The 21,790-nt window shown below is 43.6% G+C and overlaps 1 protein-coding gene and 2 pseudogenes across 16 annotated transcripts; all 3 read right to left on the reverse strand.

Annotated features, from left to right (window-relative positions):
• Window positions 1-314: 314 nt before the first annotated feature.
• LOC697280 (butyrophilin subfamily 3 member A2) lies at window positions 315-21,288 on the reverse strand. 15 transcript variants are annotated; one of them, XR_013416794.1, is made up of 13 exons: window positions 21,133-21,288; window positions 18,412-18,472; window positions 18,195-18,284; window positions 17,551-17,898; window positions 16,166-16,447; window positions 13,617-13,817; window positions 13,411-13,431; window positions 13,292-13,318; window positions 12,354-12,400; window positions 11,930-11,956; window positions 5,339-5,359; window positions 4,349-4,549; window positions 315-775 (listed from the first exon to the last, which is right to left on the reverse strand). XR_013416794.1 is itself a non-coding variant. In XM_028847775.2 (11 exons), exons 3-9 carry the CDS (start codon window positions 18,277-18,279, stop codon window positions 12,360-12,362), a joined length of 1,005 nt encoding a protein of 334 aa, XP_028703608.1. In that variant the 5' UTR covers window positions 18,280-18,284; window positions 18,412-18,472; window positions 21,133-21,288; the 3' UTR covers window positions 8,250-10,479; window positions 11,930-11,956; window positions 12,354-12,359. The 15 variants fall into 15 exon arrangements, 4 of the variants coding, with proteins under 4 accessions (XP_028703608.1, XP_014991235.2, XP_014991234.2 ...); XR_013416793.1 differs by lacking the exon at window positions 13,411-13,431 and having other exon boundaries at window positions 13,292-13,388; XR_013416791.1 differs by having other exon boundaries at window positions 315-545; window positions 13,292-13,431.
• LOC144340628 (putative butyrophilin subfamily 2 member A3 pseudogene) lies at window positions 2,261-6,123 on the reverse strand (annotated as a pseudogene).
• On the reverse strand, window positions 9,559-12,360 carry LOC106997824 (butyrophilin subfamily 3 member A3-like; annotated as a pseudogene). The gene is made up of 3 exons (XR_001444080.3): window positions 12,336-12,360; window positions 11,930-11,956; window positions 9,559-10,479 (listed from the first exon to the last, which is right to left on the reverse strand). The product of XR_001444080.3 is annotated as a butyrophilin subfamily 3 member A3-like (transcript).
• Window positions 21,289-21,790: the final 502 nt, after the last annotated feature.

Here is a 21,790-nt window from a genome sequence, read left to right on the forward strand (position 1 = left end):
AGTCCAGTCCTTTTTCTGCCAAACTTTCCAGTGGCTCCCCTTTCAGAGGTAAACTGCAGGTCAGCATCATGACATTCAGGGCCGTATATGATCTGGCCCTCAACCACAGAGGTTGAAAGAATCACTCCAGATTCATTGAATAATATGTCTATTTGTAAATGCAGTAATATGATTTTGGACTATTTTTTTTCAGTCCTGTTGGATTATTGAATTGTCTCAAACCTAAAGTGCTACCTTTCAAGCCAGAATTTTAGATGCCTGATTGTATTAGTCAGGGTTCTCCAGAGAGACAAAACCAATACGATACAGATATAGATATATATGTATGAGTGAGCGTTTATTAGGGAAATTTTCTCATGTGATTATGGAGGCTGAGAAATCCCATGACAGCTTGTCTGTAGGCCGGAGACCTTGGGATGCTGGTAGCATGGCTCAGTTTAAGTCCGAAAGCCTCAGAACTAGGGACGCCGATTGTGTAAATCTCAGTCCGAACCGAAAGACCTGAGAACCCAGGGCATCCTGGTACAATTCCCGAAGCTGAAAGGCTGGAAAGGCAGGAGTTTTGGTGTCCAAGGGCAGAAAAAGAAGAATGTCTCAGGGGAGAGAAGAATTTGTCTTTCCTCTGCCGTTTGTTCTGTTGGGCCTCTAGCCAATAGGAGGGGAGAATTTCCCACTGACTTACATGCCAATCTCTTCTAGAAACACATTCACAGACACACTCAGAAATAATGTTGTATCAGTTGTCTAGGTATTCTTAATCCAGTCAAGTTGACATCTAAAATTAACCAGCACATGGATTAATGTCCAGGATCCACTATTCTAGTTTCCAAATATTGTCTGGGGATTCCTAGGGTGAACTCTGATATACTGTTAAGGAGTCCCCAATGTTAATACTATTTTCATTATAATATTAATAATATAACATTTTTTGTTTTTGATTTCATTCTCTCGGTAGGGTACAATAAGGTTTTTGGGGGCCTATATAACCTGTGATATACCAATAGATTTAATACAAAAGCAGATATGAGAATACAAATGTCTTCCACTAAGCCAGACATTAGATTTGGAAAAAGTTAACCAATGTCACACTTCTTGTTCTTTTGTTTAGACACAACAGTTGATTTTTTTCACAAATCTTTCTATTTGTATTAACCTGTAATTGGTGCATTCATGGTATTTTAACATGAATTAGTAAGCTACATTTTAACATTTTCTGTTTCAATCATAAATACCATAAATATTAACAAATACCAACCCAAATAAACAAAAGCTCCTAAGGCCCTCAGCAGTTATTAAGTGTCTAAAGACATAATTAGACCGGGAAGTTTGAAGCCACTGGTGCCCTCATTGAACCTGAATGCTGATGCAGACCAGGTCCAGTACTACTCTGCTCCACTGGGACCTCAAACCTCAACCACACTCAAGGACTAACTACTGACTCCTTGTTTATTGCAGGGACATAGGAGCCAAATCACATCCACATGAGTCCATGTTCTTCATTCATCTTCATCCCAGGGCCAGGCCTGTGGGTGTGTGCTCTGGAAATCCTGGGGTTGGGTGGAAATGAGCCATCATATCCCAGGACCCCTTAGTTGTTATGGTGGGGCTTAACCACCGTCACAACCTTGCTCCCTCCCAGCTCTCTGGTTCCACCTCTTCTATCTCTGACCTGCATATCTGGTTCCCTTTTCCCTCTGGTGGTCCTGTGGATTCTTCTCTCCTCTCACATCCTGGTGATGCTGGCCTCATTCCAAATCCACAGCATCTGGTGCCAACTGGCATATTGGGCTCAATGTCATCATCCTGATGTTAAAGAGCAGGTTCACTGCCAATCAGCTTCTCACACTTTCTTCCTGGCTGGGAGCTGTGTAACACCTAGTTCCCTATGCCTGGATGTCAGATACAAAAGAAGTTCCTCTTCAAAGGTTTGGCTTGTTCAGTGCCCTTGTTCTTTTTTCCCTACTTATAAGGCCAAACTAACCTCCTTATCCTTTATGTCTCCGTGTCTTAGTTTCAGTAAACGACTTTTCCACTGGTCCTTACCTACAGAGCCCACATCTGCTACTCACTCTGTAAATTACCCCTCCCTTTGCAGTGGCTCTTCCCACAGAAACTGACCTTCCAACCAGTTTAACCACATCCCTGCCCCTTTCAAGTTAGCTAATCAGGTTCAGCTAAGATTGTGCAGTCCAACTCTGGTGAGTGGTGACTGAACACAGAAGCTGGGACAAGCGGCATTAGGAATAAAAATTCTTTCCCTCTTTTTTGGTGTGTTCTTGTGGTGACCAGACTTTCAAGCAGCACCCTTCTGCAGAAGTAAATTGCCTAGTTGAGAAAGCTTTTTGCCAGAGTGCTGACTCTTCTTTGGGGCACCAAGCATTTATTTCTAACACTGGATCACATCCCATAGTTACAAGCAAAGGAATTACTAAAGCTACAGCCTAGTGAGGAGTGAACAGGGGCTGAGGTCTGGACTGGGTGTGAAAGAGGCAGCTGGAAGATGTTCTCTTGTGTGACTAGGAGGGAGGAGGGCATGTCTTCTACCAGGGGCATTATGCAGTGGCTGCTGAGATGGCCAGGGCTTGTCTCCATGGCTGTGAGACCAGGGAACTGATTCTGTGGGCCATGGTGGGTCCCCGATCTGTGAACTATCAGGCCTCTTCAGGCATCATGATCGCATTGGCTCCTGTGAATGCGGAGCAGATGAAGATGCAGCTGTCACAAGACTGTAACCTGAAGAATGGCTTCAGGGGCCTGGAAAAGGCTGAACGGGGAAATGTGCAGATGTGCGATCTGTCCCTCATGTTGTAGAAGGAGACGTCTCCAGCTTCATACTCCAGGAAGACGCCCAACCGGCAAAGGGGCTCATTCAGAGAGAGAATCCACTTAGCAGAGATCAGGGCCCAGTATTTTCCTTTATGCATCTCCAAGGTCCAGAAGCCATTCTGAGGAAGTAGCAGGACATCCTATTTCCCCTCAACGCTGTCTCTACAGACCCCCACAGTCCACTCAATTACATTTTCCACCTCCACTTCCCAGTAATGTTTCCCTGAGGCGAAGCTATCCCAGCCCAGGTCACAAAGCTGACTGTTGAAATCTCTCTGGTTATATAGCACGCTCTCCCTGGAGCGAGCCAATGTCACACTTCTTTGGTCATCTGATAAGAGATCGAGATGAGCAGTGTCTGTGTGCAGGACCACACTGGCTGCAGAGGAATTCTCAGGTTTAGGCCTTGGGTCTCAGGAACCCTCAGGATTGTGTGGTTCCTGGTCCCCAGAGAAGTCTCAGAAAACTACAGGGGAATCCCCGTGAAGGGGCCATTTCCACGAAGGTCCCCTGATCCCAGACAGCGCATACCCTGAGAGTTACTGAAGCTGCAGGGTTTTTTATTTTTGTTTTTATTTTTGTTTTCTTTGAGATGTAGTTTCACTCTTATTGCCCAGGCTGGAGTACAATGGGTTGATCTTGGTTTACCGCAACCTCCGCCTCCTGGGTTCAAGCAATTCTCCTGCCTCAGCTTCCCCAGTCGCTGGAATTACAGGCATGCACCGAAACCAGTTTTGCATTTTTAGTCGAAATAGGATTTCTCCATGTTGGTCAGGCTGGTCCTGAACTCCTGACCTCAGGTGATCCGCCCGCCTCGGCCTCCCAAGTGCTGGGATTACAGGCGTGGGCCACGGCTCCCGACCTCTGAAGCTGCACTTCTGTCTCTCCAGAGACAGAAGCAGTACCCTCAGGTTGAGAAGAATTGAGGCTCTTTGAAATCCAGAGAGTTTAGGAAATGAGCCCAAATTAATCATTCACACTTTCTCTCAGCATTCTAAGATCTATTCCCTTTTCTATTCAAGACCTAGGATCTCTGGAACTTTTTTTAGTTAGAACCTTTTAATTATCTGGTTCAAACCAGCACAGAGGCATTATGTCCTGCTCCTTCTCTCCCCAGTTGATCAACTAAGGTGAGTCTTTCCCTTCACATTGTCTTAGAGGATAAAGGGTCTCTTCATTGGTCCTATGTGTTCCTTTTACCAGATGACAACTGATTTAAACGACTGACAAGGGCACCCTTCAAGGATAAAGAAGGAGAATAAATGTCCCCCGCAAAAAAACCTGTTGCCTGAGGGGTCTGTAGGCAAAAGTAGGGAGGAACTATTTCCATCTAGTTTTGCTTCAACAACATGGGTCTGATGTCTGCAGGTATGACTTCTGTATACCTATTGGATCAACAAACTCCAAATGGAAAAAAAGATTCTGTCCGGGGAAAAGGGGTTTGATCAGGAAAGGAAAGAAACTGTGCTAAAGGAACTGGGGAAAGAACATATGGGTAGATAGAGAAAATGTAGGTGCCTACCTTGGTCCATTTCCTGTCAGTCGGTGCGAGAAACGCTCCAGGCTCTGGGCATTCTGTAAGCTTCTCCCATCTGCATTTATTCTCATTCAGTCTACCTTTCCATTGTGTTAAAATGATTTCCTCTATTCTCCATGGTGAAATATCTGGTTGTGACATTTTGCTGTTTTTTCCCAAGTTGACAGTGGCAATTTTGAAATTCACCTAAAGAGGAAAGGTCCATGTGTCATGGTATCTGGTAAAACTTGGATTCTGTGGTGCTTATGGGCAGAGAGGCTGTATCATACGATGGGAAGTGCTCATTGGGAGTGGGCAGTTGGGTTCTGTGCTCTCCCACTCACTCAGACACCTCCCCTGGCAGGCTATACACAAAGTATCCGTGCTCTCTTAGAAGCAGAAAGGCATTTCTGGCCACCTATTTGTATACCATTCTGTCAGGCTTATTGGGAACCTTTATAGCCTCTTCCCCACATGGGCCTTCAACTATACACAGTCTACACTATCCCTACTATATAAATTGCTAAGACAGCATTGTCTTCTTTCAAATTGATCCAGAATCAAAGAGCAAAAACCAGTGAAGCATAACTCTTGGGGAGGCCACTATCTATGGGAAACCTCTTGTCATCATGCATTAAATTATTCCAAAAGAGAAAGGATCCTGGGATGTAAACCATAGGGTTGATTTAGAGCTGCTGGGATTCCCTGAGAGAAGAACCATGATGCATCACTGCTGGGACACTGTTGATGAACAGACCCCAGTTCCCTGCTGTCCCCACCTCGCCCTGAGTCCCTTGCTCATCTTGTCTAATGAGTCCCGTTAGCTAGCTGGTGGGGAGAAAGCTGAGATCTGAGGGAACATCAGGAGCACTCATCAGCATGTAAGAATGTTCTTCACCATCCTCAAGGGACAGACAGAGGTGAATGTCATGAGATGTTGCTAACTGAGCAGAACTCAAATTGTATATGGAGTAGTTCAGGAAAGGCTAAACTTACGCAATTCTTCTTGAAGTTGCTCTGAAAAACAAACAGAAACAAAATCATATCTTCAATAGAATAACTAAAAGAAGTTGGGTTTATAGTAAACAATGCAGGAACCATCCTTTCTATGAACAGCAACATCTCCCTTCCCTCATGCCTAGGGCACTGTCAGAAATCAGAAATGACATGTGATGAGGTGGCTGGGTAGTACCGGTACATTGTTACGCTTGCTTTTGCTCAACCATTTAGTACTTTATGTAGCCAGGTGAATGAATGCAATGGTGGCAGAATGAAAGAACAAAAGCTCTGAGAGATTCCTTCCAAAGACATGAGAGTTCCAAGTCCTTGCTGCTGCTGCCGTGTATTTCCTCTCTCTTCCATACACTGGTACCTGGGAGAGCTGTGTCTTTTCTATAATGGTGAACTGTCCTCCTACTCTTACTTTTTTTTTTTTTTTTAAATTACAGACAGGGTCTCACTTTATTGCCCAGGTTGGTGTCGACCTCCTGGGCTCAAGCGATCTGCCTGCCTCAGCCTCCCACAGTACTAGGATTGAAGGCATGAGCCACTGTACTCGGCCTCCTTTACCTTGTATTTGAAGTTCTTTCTTTTTCCACACGTTCTTTCTCCAGTTCCTTTAGTGCGGTTTCTTTCCTTTCCTCTACAAACTCCTTTTGCCCTGAGAGAATCTTTTTTCCCTTTTGCAGTTTGTTGATCCAATAGATGCATACAGCAATGGATATCATCAGAATAACCACGATAACAGGCAGGATCACCACACAGGGAGACCCGCTGGGCATAACGGATTCTCAAAAGGCAGCCAGAAATACCCACTTATTTTGAAACAGAACATCCAGGTGAAAGCGCCCCTAGCAGCACATCTCTAGAGCTCCTTAGCCACCTGCTCTGTTAGTTTCTCCCTCAGAAAACTTGGATGGACAAAGTGATGCTGGCTCAGCCCTGGCTGACACCTCAGTGGCTCCCAGGGCCAAGGCCCAGAGGTAGCAAAGCAGAAACATCTGGAGTCACTGTGGGAAGAACCAGGGTGCATAAAGCTAACCTGCCATGCTGAATCAACACAGCCACCACCCTGCCTCAAGCCACCATCACTCACACCTTGAATACTCCAGTGCCCTCCTTCTTATTCTGCCCTTACCATCAGTAGTCCATTCTCAGCAGACCAACCCAAGTGAGATCATGTTAATTTTTAGCTCAAAACCTTCCAATACTTTCCATGTCGCTCGCTCTAAAAACCACAGGATGTTTGTGACTTGCAATGCCATATAGAATGTGTTTTCTTTGCCTCTGTGAATTCATCTCCTCTCACTTCCTGCACTCACTCCATTTCAGCCACAGCAGCATCACCTCCTGAGGGTCCTGGAAACTGCCAGAGATGTTCCTTCCCTAGGTCCTTTGCATATTCTTTGCCTGTTGCTGGGTTGCTCCATCCTCAAGCATCTGATGGTTCCTTGCCATCAGATGGGATGACTCCATTTCCATCTTTACAATGAAGTCTTCCCTGACCATTCTGTTAATAATTGCAATGTCTCATACCCCTACCTCTCTTTATTCCCTCCTTGCTTAATGTTTCCTATAGATATTCATCACCGTCTGATAGAATATATAGTTAATTATTTAATCACTTTTTGAAGGAAGAGATCTTGATATATTTTGCTCAATGGTTTACCCCGGGTTTCTAGAAAACTGTCTTGAACATACAATATGCTTCTTGAGCATTTGTTGAATGAATTATTAGTGTGTATCAATAAGGATTTTCCCCAGCTCTGTCCCTTGGAAAATCCCCTGGGCAGGAAGGGGTTCCTCCACATTGTGAGGGGCCTTGGGTACCACCCTCCACATATGCACTCCAGCCAGATGCCCCCACCCTCATTGCCCCTCATTTCAGCGGGGGGATCAGAGCCCAGTCCAGGGGAGAGATATCAGGGCTCAGCTAAAAAGCAGTGATGTCTCAGTGCCTATTGCATCTCTTCTGTGAAGAAAGAAAGTAAAGGAAAAAAAGGAGGTAGGAAGCAAGAGATTGAAAAGAGGAAAAAAAGGATGAGGGTAAGGAAGAAAGAACCTTGATGTTAGAGAACACCAGGAGACCAACGGGCCACGTAAACTGTGAGCTCTCTAAGAGAAAAGGATCCCACTGCACCCTTTTCTTTGTGGTCTACCTACAGGCCCCATCACAACACCAAGCATCTATCTGTCTGCTATAAATGCTTGTTCAATTTATCCTGCCAGACTTATTTTCTCACTTCAAGGTGGGTGTTTCAACTCCAACTTCAAACAGGAAGGTTTTGGATTTCACTTTCTGCCTCTGGAACTTCTTAGTAGACCTCAGCTTCCAGAAACTCTAGAATGATAATGAGGAGGACAGAAATCTGCCAGGCGGGCAGAATGCTAAGAAATCTTTTGACCTAAAGACACTGACCCTTCTGTCTAGTTTAGGGCTTCACATAACCATGGCTCTCTAACACCCATAGGAGGTGATGGTTTTTAGGAGACTTGACATGGTAGCCTGCAAAGCCAACTCTAATCCTAATTCACACTATTTACCTCTCAGAGGCTCCGTCTGTTAGGCAATGGCTCTTTTGTTTTTCTTTTTAATTTTATTTATATATTTTTTTAGAGACAGGGTTTTAGCTCTGTTGTCCAGGCTGGAGTGCAGTGATTTTAGCCTGGTGAAACTCCTGTTGGACTTCTGACCTACAAAACTGTGAGATAAATTTGTCTTGCTTTAAGTCAATGAATTTGTGGTAATTCAGATGGCTGCAGTAGAAAAATGGATACAATAAGGGTGTTGGGCAAAAGTTGCAATAAGGTAAACTGAATCTGTGGTGAGTACAATGGGTATGTAGACTACTCTGCTGTGATGAGTAGACTTATTAGAGTCCAGAAAAAGCCAAGTTGAAGAGTAAGTATTATTAACAAATTTATTGAACAACCAAGACTTGACAAGCACATGCCAAGAAGAGGGGATACAATGGTGAGCAACAATAGTGATGATAATGAGGAGTAGTTTTCCCAAGCAGGCATCAGTTGAAAGGAATATGGGTTTAACATCCACTAATGAACAGGGGTGGATAGACCCCTTTCCAGCAGACTGAATCCATAGAGGGATTAAAAATATCCCTGTAATTCTTCCAGCTTCCTTCATCCAAATTTCTTATATCACAGAGTATTTGTTCTACCTGGAAACCTTGACTATAGGAAGGCTGGCTCTGGCTCCACGATCACTTATCACATTTGTTGGGGGTACATATCTGTCTCATGCCCCTACCTCTCTTTTCCTTCCTTGCTTAATGTTTCCTACAGATATTCATCACCATCTGATAGAATATATGGTTAATTATTTAACCACTTTTTGAGAGAAGAGATCTTAATATAGTTTGCTCAATGATTTACCCTCGGTTTCTAGAACAGTGTCTTGAACATACAATATGATTCTCGAGCATTTGTTGAATGAATTATGGGTGTGTATCAATAAGGATTTTCCCCAGCTCTGTCCCTTGGAAAATCCCCTAGGCAGGAAGGAGTCCCTCCTGCCAAGGGGGCAGAAGCCTAAGAAACCTTTTGACCTAAAGATATTGACCCTTCTTTCTAGTTTAGGTCTTCCATAACTACCACTCTCTACCACCCATAGGAGGTGATGGTTTTTAGGAGACTTGACATGCTAGCCTTCAAAGTCAACTCAAATCCTAATTCACACTGTTTACCTCCCAGAGGCTCTGTTACCTACCAGGGCTTCATTATACATTGAGTGTGGCCTTTAGTTTCTTTCCCAGTTACATGTCATGTGGCCTTTAGTCTCTTTCCCAGTTACACGTCACGTGGGTACTGTGAGGTTATTCTCTCAACCAAGACACTCTGCAGAGCTAATCCAAGGAGTGCTGGGTCTATTGCTCTGACAATCAGCTGCAAAGGAGTCAAAAGGAGTGCCAACTCCACAACCACCTACAATGATCCTTACCCTGGAGCTGTCCTGGGAAAAGAACCTCAGGGCTACAGGTGGGTTTTTCCCATGGGGGAAGAATCAGGGTGGAAAAGAATGGGCAAATGGCCAGAGACTGAAGCTGACCATCTCCCAACAGCACAAATTACCGTAGGAGTTATGTAAGCTACTTAATGTTGCCCTGCCTCAGCTTCCATACTTGCAAAATGAGACTACCCGACAGGGTGTTGTGAGGATTAAAGGAGTGACATCCACCAAAGCTCATAACACAGCACTCAGAACATTTTAAATTCTCCATTAATGTTAGTTATTGCTGTTTAGATCCCAGCTCTGTTGTTTACTAGTCATGCCAAATTTGGAAAGTTAATTCACTTTTCTGTACCCCAGTTTCCGTATCTGCATAAAGGGGACAATAAAGTGGTATGAAACTCTATATTTGGTATACAGAATAAAATAGAATGAATATCAGTAGCGTTCTTCAGTGTGTGCCTGTAGCTTTATGGTTGTGATTGGTTGCTGTGGAGAAGGAGACCCTCAGATTCAGGCTGGGCAGAGAGAAGTAGAGACATTATTTCAGCCTGAGGCTTCCCACTTTCATTAGCTAAGCTTGGGCCACTGGTGTCTCCAGGGAATGATCAGGCACTAGGTCAGGAATGAGGGAACTCTCTACTTCTTTTGGTGCTGGGCAAAGGTCAGGGCAGTGGGTTCCTAGGTCAAAATTCTGAAAGTGGTATACAGAGGCCCAGAAAAGGAGATATTCAGGAAATTGTGAATATGTGACCCATCCGTAGCATTGCAGAATGACATATCTCCAGTCTCATAGACCAGGAAGATTCCCGATTTCCTAGGGGCTCAGGAAGTGTCAGGTTGGTTCTGAGCTTAGTGAGAATCTGATACTTATTCCCATCAGTCAGTCCCATAGTCCAGAATCCGTTCTCAGGTGTCATTTTGACCCAACCTTTTCTCTGCACAATCTTACTACACACCCCTATATGCCACTCTTTCCTGTCCCCTACCTCCACCTCCCAGTAATGTCTCCCTGACATGAAGCTCTCACAGCCGAGAACACAATAATGCCAATCAAATCTCTCAGGGTTGTCCGGTAGATCCTGGGGCTCCTTGGCACGCTGCACACTCCTCTGGTCCTCAGAAACAAGGAGGATGGGGTTTGCTGTTTTGGGATCCAGAATCACATCCGCTGTAGAGAATTTGAGGAAGTGTCCATGGGGTCAACCATTTTTCCTGGATTTCAGAGCCTCAGCATGCAAGGCCTGGGCTGTGCTGAGGAGACCTGAGTCCAGAGCCTGGCATCCCTAGCCTTCCCTAAATGTGACTCTCTCATTGATGCCAGGAGAGAAAGCCCCAGGTATCTTGTGTCCAGAGGGGAAGAGGAGGGTGAAATGAGAGTTGCCTCAGCATCTGCCTAACCCAACACCCTGATGCTGCCTCAGGAAGCAGCAAGCATCCTCTTTCTACCTTTTTCTTGTTTTCTTCCCCACATTGACTCTGCCCACTAATGCTTTATGATCAGAGGTTAATTTTCAACCTTCACTCGACCACTCATGAGCTAAATGAGTTCCCCTTTTCTGCAGTTTATTTTTCCATACATCCAATTTGTTTAACAAGGTGGAGCCTCATCTGAAGCATTTCCTCACCTGAAAAATCAGATTAAAACATGAATCTCTAGCGTTGTATAAGGCAATGATGTTATGTACTCAGCCTACTGCAGGGCATGAAGGAAGCTTCTGATCTTCTAATAGCTGCAAGGCCGTCTCTGTGCTGGGCTCTATGTGGGGCCTTATATGCCCCAGGTTCACTCTCTACCCTTCAGCTTTCTTCACCTTCTTCTGGGCCCCAGGAATCTGTCCTTTAAGAACAGTGCCACTGGGCTCCCTTGTCCTCTGGTTTGCTGTTGGGTTTGGCCAGTGGGAAGCCCTGATAGAAGATTGGAAGGAGAAAGAAAGGAAAGACACACCGTTTAATTTCCTGCCTCCTCCCTGCCAGCAGCAGCTGGTGCTGCTCTAACAAGGCCTGTCGACTCTCTCAAGAAACCCTGTCTTTGAGCTACTTTTCTCTGGGTTCCAGTAACTGCCTCCCCTCCCTAGCCCTCACAGGCTAGGGGTGGAGACAGCTCCCCACTGTTGGGAATCATGGGGGCACTGCACTTTTCCTTGTTGCTTTCTCTTAACCCTCCTTTCTGGAAACCTTGTTCAACCACCCAGTTTGAACTTGCCATCTATTTCTTGCTAGGTTCCTGCCAAGCAAGTTCATTATTCCCTCAGTCTTCACCTCAGCCCCCATGAAACACAGATTGCAATCATCACCTAAAAATGTGGAGGCCAAAGCTTGGAAGCATTAAATCCTTTGGGGAGACACAGGCAGTAGGTGGCATGGGAAGCCTAAGAAGGACAAAGTTCTTTGGGCAGGCATCGCCTCCTCTGTTTGGCATTTCCATCCTCACTCTCCATGCAGTATCACTCAGTGTGTGTCTCCTTCCCCTCAGCTCCACCCTCTATGTGTCTTCCTACCCACAAAGGATGTCAAGGGAACTTTTCTTCCCCAGATCACAATAGTTGGAGAAGAAAAAAGGAAAAAGGAATATAGTCCCTCAGGTTGTTGGTGCAGGGAACATACAGTGATTTACTCACCAGGCTTGAAGAGGGCCATTTTCCATTCTGAAAGGAAGGAGATACAGATAAGGAAAAGGTCAGTATTCTTGTACTTTTCCCCACTGCATTCTCTCCTCACTACATGTTTTCTCTCTTTTTCTTCAGAGTATCTTCCAGGGTCCAGCTTCCCTCCTCTACAGCTCTGATGGATCGGGGTGGCACCTTCTCAAAAATGTCAGGCTAGGCTCCCTGTGTCATGGGATGTGCAGGATGCATGGCCAGGCTTTGCAAGCGAGTGTGCTGGATCAGGAGTTTCCCAGAGGCTCCAGAAAAGCAGAGGTGAACCCCCACCACACAGAAATTGAGTATTTGGATTAGATCTAATTAATCCAGCTGAGAACTTCCACGGGTCACAGCAGAGAAAAGGTTGAAATATTCAGGGCACGTGACCCAGTAAACTTACAGAGCATCAGGCTGACTTATCAGTTTCAGACGAAGACTCCTTTCCACCTACAATGAAAGAAAGGTAGAGGTGTCACCTGAACTCTGTCTTTTCTGTGTTGGCCCTGTCCTCTTCTTTTTGCATCCATCTAGTCTTTTTTTTTTTTTTTTTTTTTTTTTTTACCATCCCACCCTTCTGCATGGTCTCCATCTGCAGGTACAATTCTTTCTTCACCTCTTCTTCTTAATATCAAGTCTGGGAACATCGACTGAATGCTAGTGGCAGGGCAGGCACTGTGAGAGTTCCTTCCCAATGGGGTCCAGTTCATCTGTTTTGAATCTGTACCTGGGCATAAGTGTCACCATGTCTATATGCGAATGTCTAGGAGTACAAGATCCATCCTTCTCAATCTGTATCATTTCTTACCTTGCTCTAAAAAGAATTTGGGAAATTTAAAGAGCAATTTCAGGGACTAGTTTTTGAAAGCAATTATGATCAATCTGTACCAATTGAGCCACTGTGGCTACTCCTCTCTATTAGACACACTTTTCTCCCACTCTCTCTTCTGATTTTCTTATTTCTTAAATCTTTCATTCTTGTTTTCCTTTCAACAGCCTCTGGATTGTGGAAAACAAGTAAGTTTCCTGCCATAGAAAATGCACCTCATTCTTCTCTTTCCTCTTCCTTTTGAAGTGTAACCGTGGATATTCTTCAGTGCTTCTTAGAGCTTAAGGGTCTGTAGCCCCTAGTACAAAGAGATTGAAGACCTCTTTTTTTTTTTTTTCTAGAGAGAAAAACCACTGGGTGGTTTCTCCAAAGAGCCACACTTGTTTTCTTTTTCTGGGTAAAGGGATCCAAGACCACTTTTCAACCCTGGGATATGACTTATGGGCTGGAAAATAACGAAGCAGAGAGAGAGTAATAGATTTGAATTCAGAGAAAATGTCAGAGCCACTCACGAGTCAAGTATTGGATTTTTCTCCTCTCTGCAATGGAATGAACAGGGAAGAGTCATCAACGTGCTCAAAGCCGGGATAGGAAGACATGCCTGGGTCTCTGGGGGAATGGGAAAACTTACTGAGTTCCTCCTGGAGGCTCTCTGGAAAATAACCAAAAACAAAAAACAAAAACAAAACAAAAAAAAGATGAACTGTTATGGGTGAGGTGGGTATTTTGGGAAATAAACCTTAAACATGATGCGGTGCCAGGGTGGGGGAAACAGGTGAGGTTTTCAGGCTGGGGCACACAAGCCTGGGGCTTAGATTCTCTGCTCTTGTTGGATACCTCTTAGGCTTATTTCCTGCTTTGTTGCAGCATATCCCCGTTCTTTCATCTCTTGCTCACTTTCTATCTCACTGGATAAAGCAGTTATTTCCTTATGTTGTCTCCACAAGAAGTAACTGGCTCCACCGAGAAGCAGCAGCAAGATAGGCAGGGTCCCTGCCAGGGCTGCGATCCAGGGCTGGGCACTCCTGAAGAAGGGGTCTGCGAATGGGGAGAGCTGTGGGTCATGGGCGCTGGTGCACTCAGCCTCCCCAGCCTCAGTGCCCCAAGTTTTAGCTACTCAGCCCAGGTTGGGGGCAGGGAAGCTATCTCATGAGGTTAAATAAGGATTCTCTCCCTAAAGTCTCAGAGGACTATAGATAAGACTTTGGTAAATCCTCACTACAAGCTTCTACTATTACTTATCTTGAGATGTCTGCCTCTTGCATGGAAAGTAACTTGAGCAGAGTCATACACATTTTTTTCTAAATATTTTTTCAATAGGTAACACATTTACATGGTTCAAAACTACATATACATAAAGGCATGCAACTCTCTCATCCACCCAGTCCTCCCTCCCTCCATGTATTAACTTCTCCTTAGTCCACTTAATATGATGCTTAGGAACATAACCTGTGGAGTCAGAGGGCATGGGTTTAAATGCTGGCTCCCCTGTGTGACTAGCAGTGTGATGTTGAACTACTACATAACCTCTCTGTTTGTAGTGGCCTAATCTATAAAAATGAGGGTAATGATAATACCTATCTCCTGAGGTTGGAATAATTAAATTAATACTTATAAAGTGTCTGATGTACAGTGAGTGTTACCAAATTGCTTGTTGAAGTTTAAAAATGTAAACTAAATAACCCAATCGAGAGCTAAAAAAAAGTAAATTAAAGTATATTCTTATTTTTTCTCTTGTTTAAACTAAAAATAGCATTCTATACACGTCCCTCTGCATCTTGCTTTTTCTGTGAAAAATGTACCTTGGAGATCTTTCCATATTGTTATGAGAGAATTGCTTCTTTTTCCTTTTACTAACTGGGCAGTATTCCCTTGTATGGAAGTTCCCTGGCAGTGAACATCTGCACAGTTTCTAACCTTGTGCAATCGTAATCAGTACTATAAGAAATCTTTTACAGGCCGGTTGCAGTGACTCATGCCCGTAATCCCAGCACTTTGGGAGGCTGAGGCGGGTGGATCGCTTGAGGTCAGGAGTTCGAGACCAGCCTGGCCAACATGGTAAAACCCCATCTCTACTAAAAATACAAAAATTGGCTGGATGTGGTGGCACACGCTTGTAATCTCAGCTACTCGGTAGGCTGAGGCAGGAGGATCACTTGAACCCAGGAGGCGGAATCTGCAGTGAGCCGAGATTGTAACACTGCACTCCAGCCTGGGTGACAGAGTGAGACTCCGTCTAAAAAAAACACACACACACAACAAAAAACAGAAACCTTTTGCATAGATCATCTCATACAAATGCAAGCTTATCTATCAGATAAATTCCTAGAAGTGGAAGTTTGGATCGATAAGTATGTAGTTTGGATAGATATTGCTATAGAGCCCTCAATAGAGGTTGACCTAATGCACACCAAAAATACAGCAAGTTACACGAAAAAATGACTGAGAGTCACTGCCTTCCTACATTCCTATGAGAACCATGTATTATAAGCCAAAGCAGTTTCGTTTTGATTTTTGTAAATATCGTAAGTGAAAAATGATTTCAAATGTTTCCCTAATGAATGAGAATGAGCACTCTTTTGTGGGTTATTTCCTTTTCTATGAATTGATAATTCATGAACTTTGTTAAAAATTTTTTTACTAGATTTTTATTTTATTTTATTTTATTTATTTTTTGAGACAGGGTCTCACTCTGTCATCCAGGCTGGAGTGCGGTGGTCTGCTCTCAGCTCACTGCAACATCTGCCTCCTGGGTTCAAGTGATTCTCATGCCTCAGCCTCCTGAGTAGCTGGGATTAGAGGTGCCCACCACCACACCTGGCTAATTTTTTGAATTTTTAGAAGAGATGGAGTTTCACCACGGCCAGGCAGGTCTCAAACTCCTGGCCTCAATGATCTGCCTGCCTCAGCCTCCCAAAGTGCTGGGATTACAGGCATGAGCCACCATGCCTGGCCAAAACTTTTTACTAGGTTTTTAGAATCTCCTTCTTATTCAAGGAGATCAGCTGTTTCACTATGATAAGAGTTTGTGTGTGTGTGTATATATATATATATATATGTATGTATGCATGTGTGTGTGTGTGTGTGTGTATATATATACCATTTTGTCATTTGACGTTATATAAGGAGCTTATCTGAATGTTTTTCCCCCAATTCCCATTGCCTGTCATACTTTCTGGCAGATAGGAAATGTTCAGAAAATGTTTGTGTTGTGAACACCTTTATGGAGGAAAGAAGCTCCCCTGGAACAAGGCGGCGCCTCCAGATCTGTGCTTTGGGCCTTATATTCAGTGCAGAGACCCAGGTCGACCACAGATACTAACACATCCCCCTTCATTCAACTGCCACAGCTCAGCTCAGAAACCTGACGCCAAGCACGTACTGACCTGCGATAGAAATGCTGGCTGTCTTTTCCAGGCCAAGAACAGAATTTCTGATGATGCAGGACACACTCTCCCCAGAGCCGCCTCTCATGATCACAGATGCTGCTACTGCATATAGGCCCACTCCATCTGCAACCACAGGTGCTTCCACAGCTGGGATGTTCTGTCCCTTGGCATTGCTCCACTGTATTTTGGGTTGGGGATACCAGCCAGTGGACCTGCACTCCAGATGGATCCCTCCATCCTCATAACCCTTCACTTCAACATGAAGATTAGAACCCAGTGCTGTGGAAGGATAATTTGGCCTAGATTCTTGATAGCTCTTGCATTAAGGAGGGTCTTAATGGGAATCAATGGCAGTCTCAGATTTGATAATTCAAGAGAGATTTCATTCAGGAGCTGTTTACAAAAGTGTGGTCATGATGAGGGGAAAACTAAATTTGCTAGTGCAGTATCCCAGGGTCAGTAATGTGTGGCTATTCCTACCCACACCAATTACCAGAGGGAGGAGGAGAGGAAGCTGTTTTGAATACGTAAAAGAAGAGATTCATGCATTGAGGACTTCCTTTAGAGGAGCTATTACTTTCAGCAAGGCAATGCAGCCAGCCTGAAGGTACCTTGCAGCAAGGAAGCCAGGGAATAAGCACCCAGACTTCTTCCTCTTCTCTTCCTACGATTGTCTGCTGCAGATTCCCTTAAACCAAACCCAACCAGAAGCCACAGGGCAAGGGACTGCACTGAGAAAGAGAAAAGCTGTTCCAACATAGGGAAACTGACACCGGGTCTCCGTGTCATCCTGTTGAACATAAGCAATTTCACAGAACACAGACAATGCATCTTGTGACTATGATGGATCATGGGAAAAACAAGACCACCCCACATCATGTGTGAGCATAGAGAAAAACATGAACACTGTGCAAACCACAGCAATGACCAAACATCCCCCATCAACAATCAGGGATTGCAGCCCTTCATCAATTACAGCTTTAGTCTCACCCTGGTCTCCTTCTTCCTACATAAGATTGATTAAGGTTGGAGACACAACAGAAGCCGTCTGTTACACAACTAAACCAAAATGATGGTGTACCAGTCACTGAAGAGATGGTTTCTAATGTTTCCTATCCCTTGTCCTTCACTTTCCTTATATTTCTGGTCGCCAGAGGAAAGGAGTTCTTTACTTGAGCATGTAGGGTACAGCAAGAATTCTTCCTAAAGGAAAACCTGTGTCTTTCTCAAGGGTCGCAGAAAAGCTAAGCTGGAAGGCAGTGCAGGCAATCGCTAGTGATCAGCCAGGAGTGTCTGCAGTGCTTTTGAAAGAGGAACTGGAACTCTGCATCTGCTCTAGATCCTACGGAGAAATGTTCTCAGAACCAAACCTGGAGGCTCACCTGCAACCTTCAGCTCCACCAGGGCTTTTTCATAGAAGTCACCATCTTGGAAATAACACAAGTACTTTCCACTGTCAGAGGCTGTGACATTGTGTATTCGGAGAGCAGCCTTCCCTGCAGCGATGTCATCCCGTAGAATCGAAGTTCTCCCTCGATATGGTGCACTCTGCCTGTCTTCCACTTCCTTTCCATCTGCATACACATTCACCACCTGCCTTAGGCTGGAACTCACCCATCTCAGCTCCATGGTCTCTGCACTCATGGTTGGGAACAGGTGACAGGGCAGATCAGCGTCTTCACCCACCATGGCCAGGATGGGCCCAGAGGGTCCAAGCACAGAAAACTGAGCTGTTGGCACAAGGGGGAGGCTCCATCAGAGGGTTTTGGATTTGGGGTCATGAGAGGAAGGGTGCTTCTCAGACAGGGAAGGCTAGATACAGAGAACCTAGAGGGGAAACCATTCCTAACAGAAGCACCATTTGTCTCTTAGTGACACATGATCCTTCAGGTTGGGATGGACTTCAGGTATAGGAAGGAGTTAAAGGTTCTAAGAGGGCATTTAGGTAATTGTCTGCTTAATTATATAACTGAGGTAATCATCTACTTCATAAACATAAATGTGGAATCATGGAATCGTTCCCTACCTGAGCAAGGAGTGAGCAGCTGGACCAAAAAGAAGGAGACATGAAAGTTGAGCAGAAGGAAGGCCAGGGAACTTGCCATTTTCATCTATGCTGCATATCAAGAGACACCAGAAGGTGTGAGACAGACACTGTGGCCTGGAAGAAGCTATAGGATTCTGCGTGGAAACGTCCACTTCCCCAGGGCTAACTCAAGTATGGTAACCGAAGAAGATCTTACCTGTGCCAAAAATGTCTGTCCTTGAATGTCTTTACCTTTGAGTTCCAGTATGGAAAACCATCTGTAAAAGCAATATCTGTTATCTGATCAGGAAATCTCTGACTCTACTGCATTAAAATATTCAGAATCCTATCACTTCCCCACACTTCCCTTGCTAGGTCCAAGCTTCCATCATCCCCCTCTGATTTATGAAGGACCCTCTTCACTGGATTCCCTGGTTCCACCCTTGTTCAACTCTATGGGTGTCCAACTCTGTGGACTCCTCAAGGGTCAAACTCTTGGCCATTATCATCGTCAACTCATGGCCTGGTGGCTCCTGGTGGGATCCAGGCAGATTGCCTGGTGGAGGCTCTGAAGTCATTCAGGGGCTGAACCCACCACATTTAATCACAAAGACATTGATTGGGAGAGCTTTGAATAGGACCAGACCTTACTCATCTTTTCTTTCTTCCCTTCATAAAGTTATTCAACAAATATTTACTGAGCACCCACAATGGGCTGGACCACTATGGTAGAGTTAGGGACACAAAGAGGGTAGACAATAGGTAAAGGCTCTAGAAGTCACAAGCTTGATAATCTTGGTCGTGGGACAAAACCATTTAAACTGTAGTTACTCAAAAATATCAAGTATGAGACTTAGAATGTGCACAATTGGCCCAAAAATTCCACTTCCTGATGCCTACTGCATCAAAGTACTTGCATGGGTGCAGAGAGAAGCCTCTGCGAGAATGACGCTGCAGCACTATTTTTAAAGTATGAAAGTGGTTACCAACTGAACCAGTCACCCACAAGAGACTGGTTAGAGGAATCCCTATGATACAGATGTATGATACATCTGCCTGTCTTCCACATATCATAGGGATATGATACATCCCTACGAGGAAATTCAATGCAGCAGTTAAAAAGAGTGATTTAATGTCACTAGCCTGGACAATGGAGATATACTAAGTGATCAAAAAGTACCTTGTAGAACTATACTAATGATTCAATTGAAAAACAAAAGCAAAGCTATATATTTCTGCAAAACTATATATGTAAATGCCTGAAAAAGCCTAAAAAGAGGAATGCTAAACTGAAGATTGGAGGTTAAGTGAGTGAAAGGACACTTTGGCCTTTTGCTTCCTTTACTTTTAAAATTGTTGGAATGCTTTAAATTTAAAATTTTCATGTATTAGTTAATAATTAATAATTATTATGAGGAATAATAGAGACTGGAACATATTAGTTGCTCAATAAATACTAACTCCTCAAGAGTTTCTCCCAAAACAAAGGAGCATGAGGCCTGTAGCCATAATACCAGCTGCTGTGGGTCTGGGAATGGCCTCTGAGAACAAGATCTGCAGAGGCAGGTGGGGACAGATGCAGAGGAAGCAAGGGAACAGAGGTCTGTGCAGCTGGTCATGCTCCACCCCTGCCTGGATCTTACACCCACTATCAGACTAAACATTATATTTCACCACATCTTCTGCTTCTCAAAACTGCTCTTTATGCTCCTAAAGAAAAGGAGGTATTATTATTATTAGTCCCTAAGCTAAAAATTTCTCTGCTGTCCTCAGAGGGAGAACTTTTAATTTTAGGTTATTTATTATTCATTCTTTCTACTATAGACAATTTTGCCAATGAAAAAAATATAAAAGGAATAAAACCTTAAATACTCTGTAGTTATAATCATATACTTTGCTAATGGAAGTGGAAATGTTTCTGGAAGCATTTGGCCATATATACATGGCAAGGGCTTTTAAAATGTTGCATCTTTTGCCCTCAAAATTCCAATTATAAAAGTTAGCATTGAAGAAAAAAATTTAGAGATTGATGCAAATATTTAAGGTTAAGGCTGTTCAATCTAGTAAAATCTACAGTAACAAAATGCAGAACCTCAAAAATCCAAAATAAAGAAAGAGTTTAAAAAACAATTGGGGTTTTTGTTTGTTTGTTTGTTCTTTTTCTTCTTTAGGAGCAGCTTTCTGAGTCAGAGTAGGCTCAGAGAGACTCTCAATTATTATATATTCATACAATGTAGTAGCTTGTATGGGAAAGCATACTTTAGGTTTTGGGGAAATTATGAATGGAAAGAAAACCAAGTACTATCCCTAAAAGATACCAAAAATGGTTTAATATAAGGATCCAGTGTTATTAAAATTATAAAGAATTTCACTTAATTAAAATTATGACTCCTAATGGTTACATGGAACATATTTTATGACTGAACCATGCATTGTCTATTCCCCACCTGTTGTATATGAATGTTGGTTCAGATTTTACTATATTATAAATACTTCTGTAATAAACACATTTACATGTAAATCTATAAGGTACTTCTCTTTTTTTTTCCTTCTTCAGAATCTCTTAGAATAGATGCCTTGAGTTGACCAGAACAGATTTTAAGGGTTTTTTTTTTTTCCCTATCTGACCACAATACGTTAAGAAGATGCAGTTGGAATATTTCTTCATTCATGTTGTCTCCCTTTCCTTCCACTAAATCCCAACCTCTGCAGTTTCTTATTCTTTGCAGTACTTCTCCTGTCTTCCCATGTGCCCATATGTGCATGTGCAGGTGTGTGCATGTACACACACACACACACACACACACACACACAGAGGCACCGCACCCGTTTCTCTGGGCGAGTACTCTCCCTGCATGCCCACTCACCACTCTCAGCGATTCAGCCCCACTCCTCCCAGGCGTTGTAGCCCAGGCTTTAAACCATTTCCCGCACTTACCCCTTGGTGTTCCCATGGGAGAATCAGAGCCCACAGAATAAAGATGGTCAATCAATAGTTCTCCATTCTTTCTATTACGGCTTAGCCTTTCATCCGGAAGAAATGACAAAGAGAAAGCAAATATTGTCTTCTAACCATGAGAAACAGTAACAGAGTGGCTCTTTGGAAGAAATAGTTTTTTGATTGGCTCAGAGGTGATGTTTCTCATCAGTTGCTGGGCAGAAGCCACTGAGGAAGTTTGAAATGAAAACTGAAAGTACATTGAATTGTACATGTTGAAGAAAAACTCCAGCCCTATCTCCCTTAGTGTTTGTGTTTCTGTGTTTATCTATTTGAATCGTTCTTGTGTGTGGATGTATATAAGTATTTCTTTATATTCACCTGTCTTGTGTCTTTTATATCATGATAGAAATATTAGCAGAATGGAGTAGGAAAATAAAAAAAATTAAACGTGCAAAGAGAGGAAGATGTACACTAATTAAAATGCTTCTGTAGCAGTTTGCTTGCATGTAGATAGGTATGTAGAAGAGGAGGATCTTTTTTACAGAGCCAAATAAAGGTACGAATGGAAAGAAAATGAGACAAACTGCACCTCTTTAAGAACCTCTGGCATTTAGGCTTAGGATATGTTATCAAATAATATAGTTTTTCTGATTTC

Source organism: Macaca mulatta, chromosome 4, assembly GCF_049350105.2.
Source record: "Macaca mulatta isolate MMU2019108-1 chromosome 4, T2T-MMU8v2.0, whole genome shotgun sequence".
NCBI lineage: Eukaryota > Metazoa > Chordata > Mammalia > Primates > Cercopithecidae > Macaca > Macaca mulatta.

Coding starts and splice junctions, on each gene's coding strand:
- LOC697280 (XM_028847775.2), bottom strand. CDS start 18,279: ATGAAAATGGCAAGTTCCCTGGCCTTCCTTCTGCTCAACTTTCATGTC. Junction 17,899..18,194: donor GCTGCTCACTCCTTGCTCAG/GTAGGGAACGAT, acceptor TTGTGCCAACAG/CTCAGTTTTCTGTGCTTGGA. Junction 13,432..13,616: donor GCAGGAAATAAGCCTAAGAG/GTATCCAACAAG, acceptor GTTATTTTCCAG/AGAGCCTCCAGGAGGAACTC.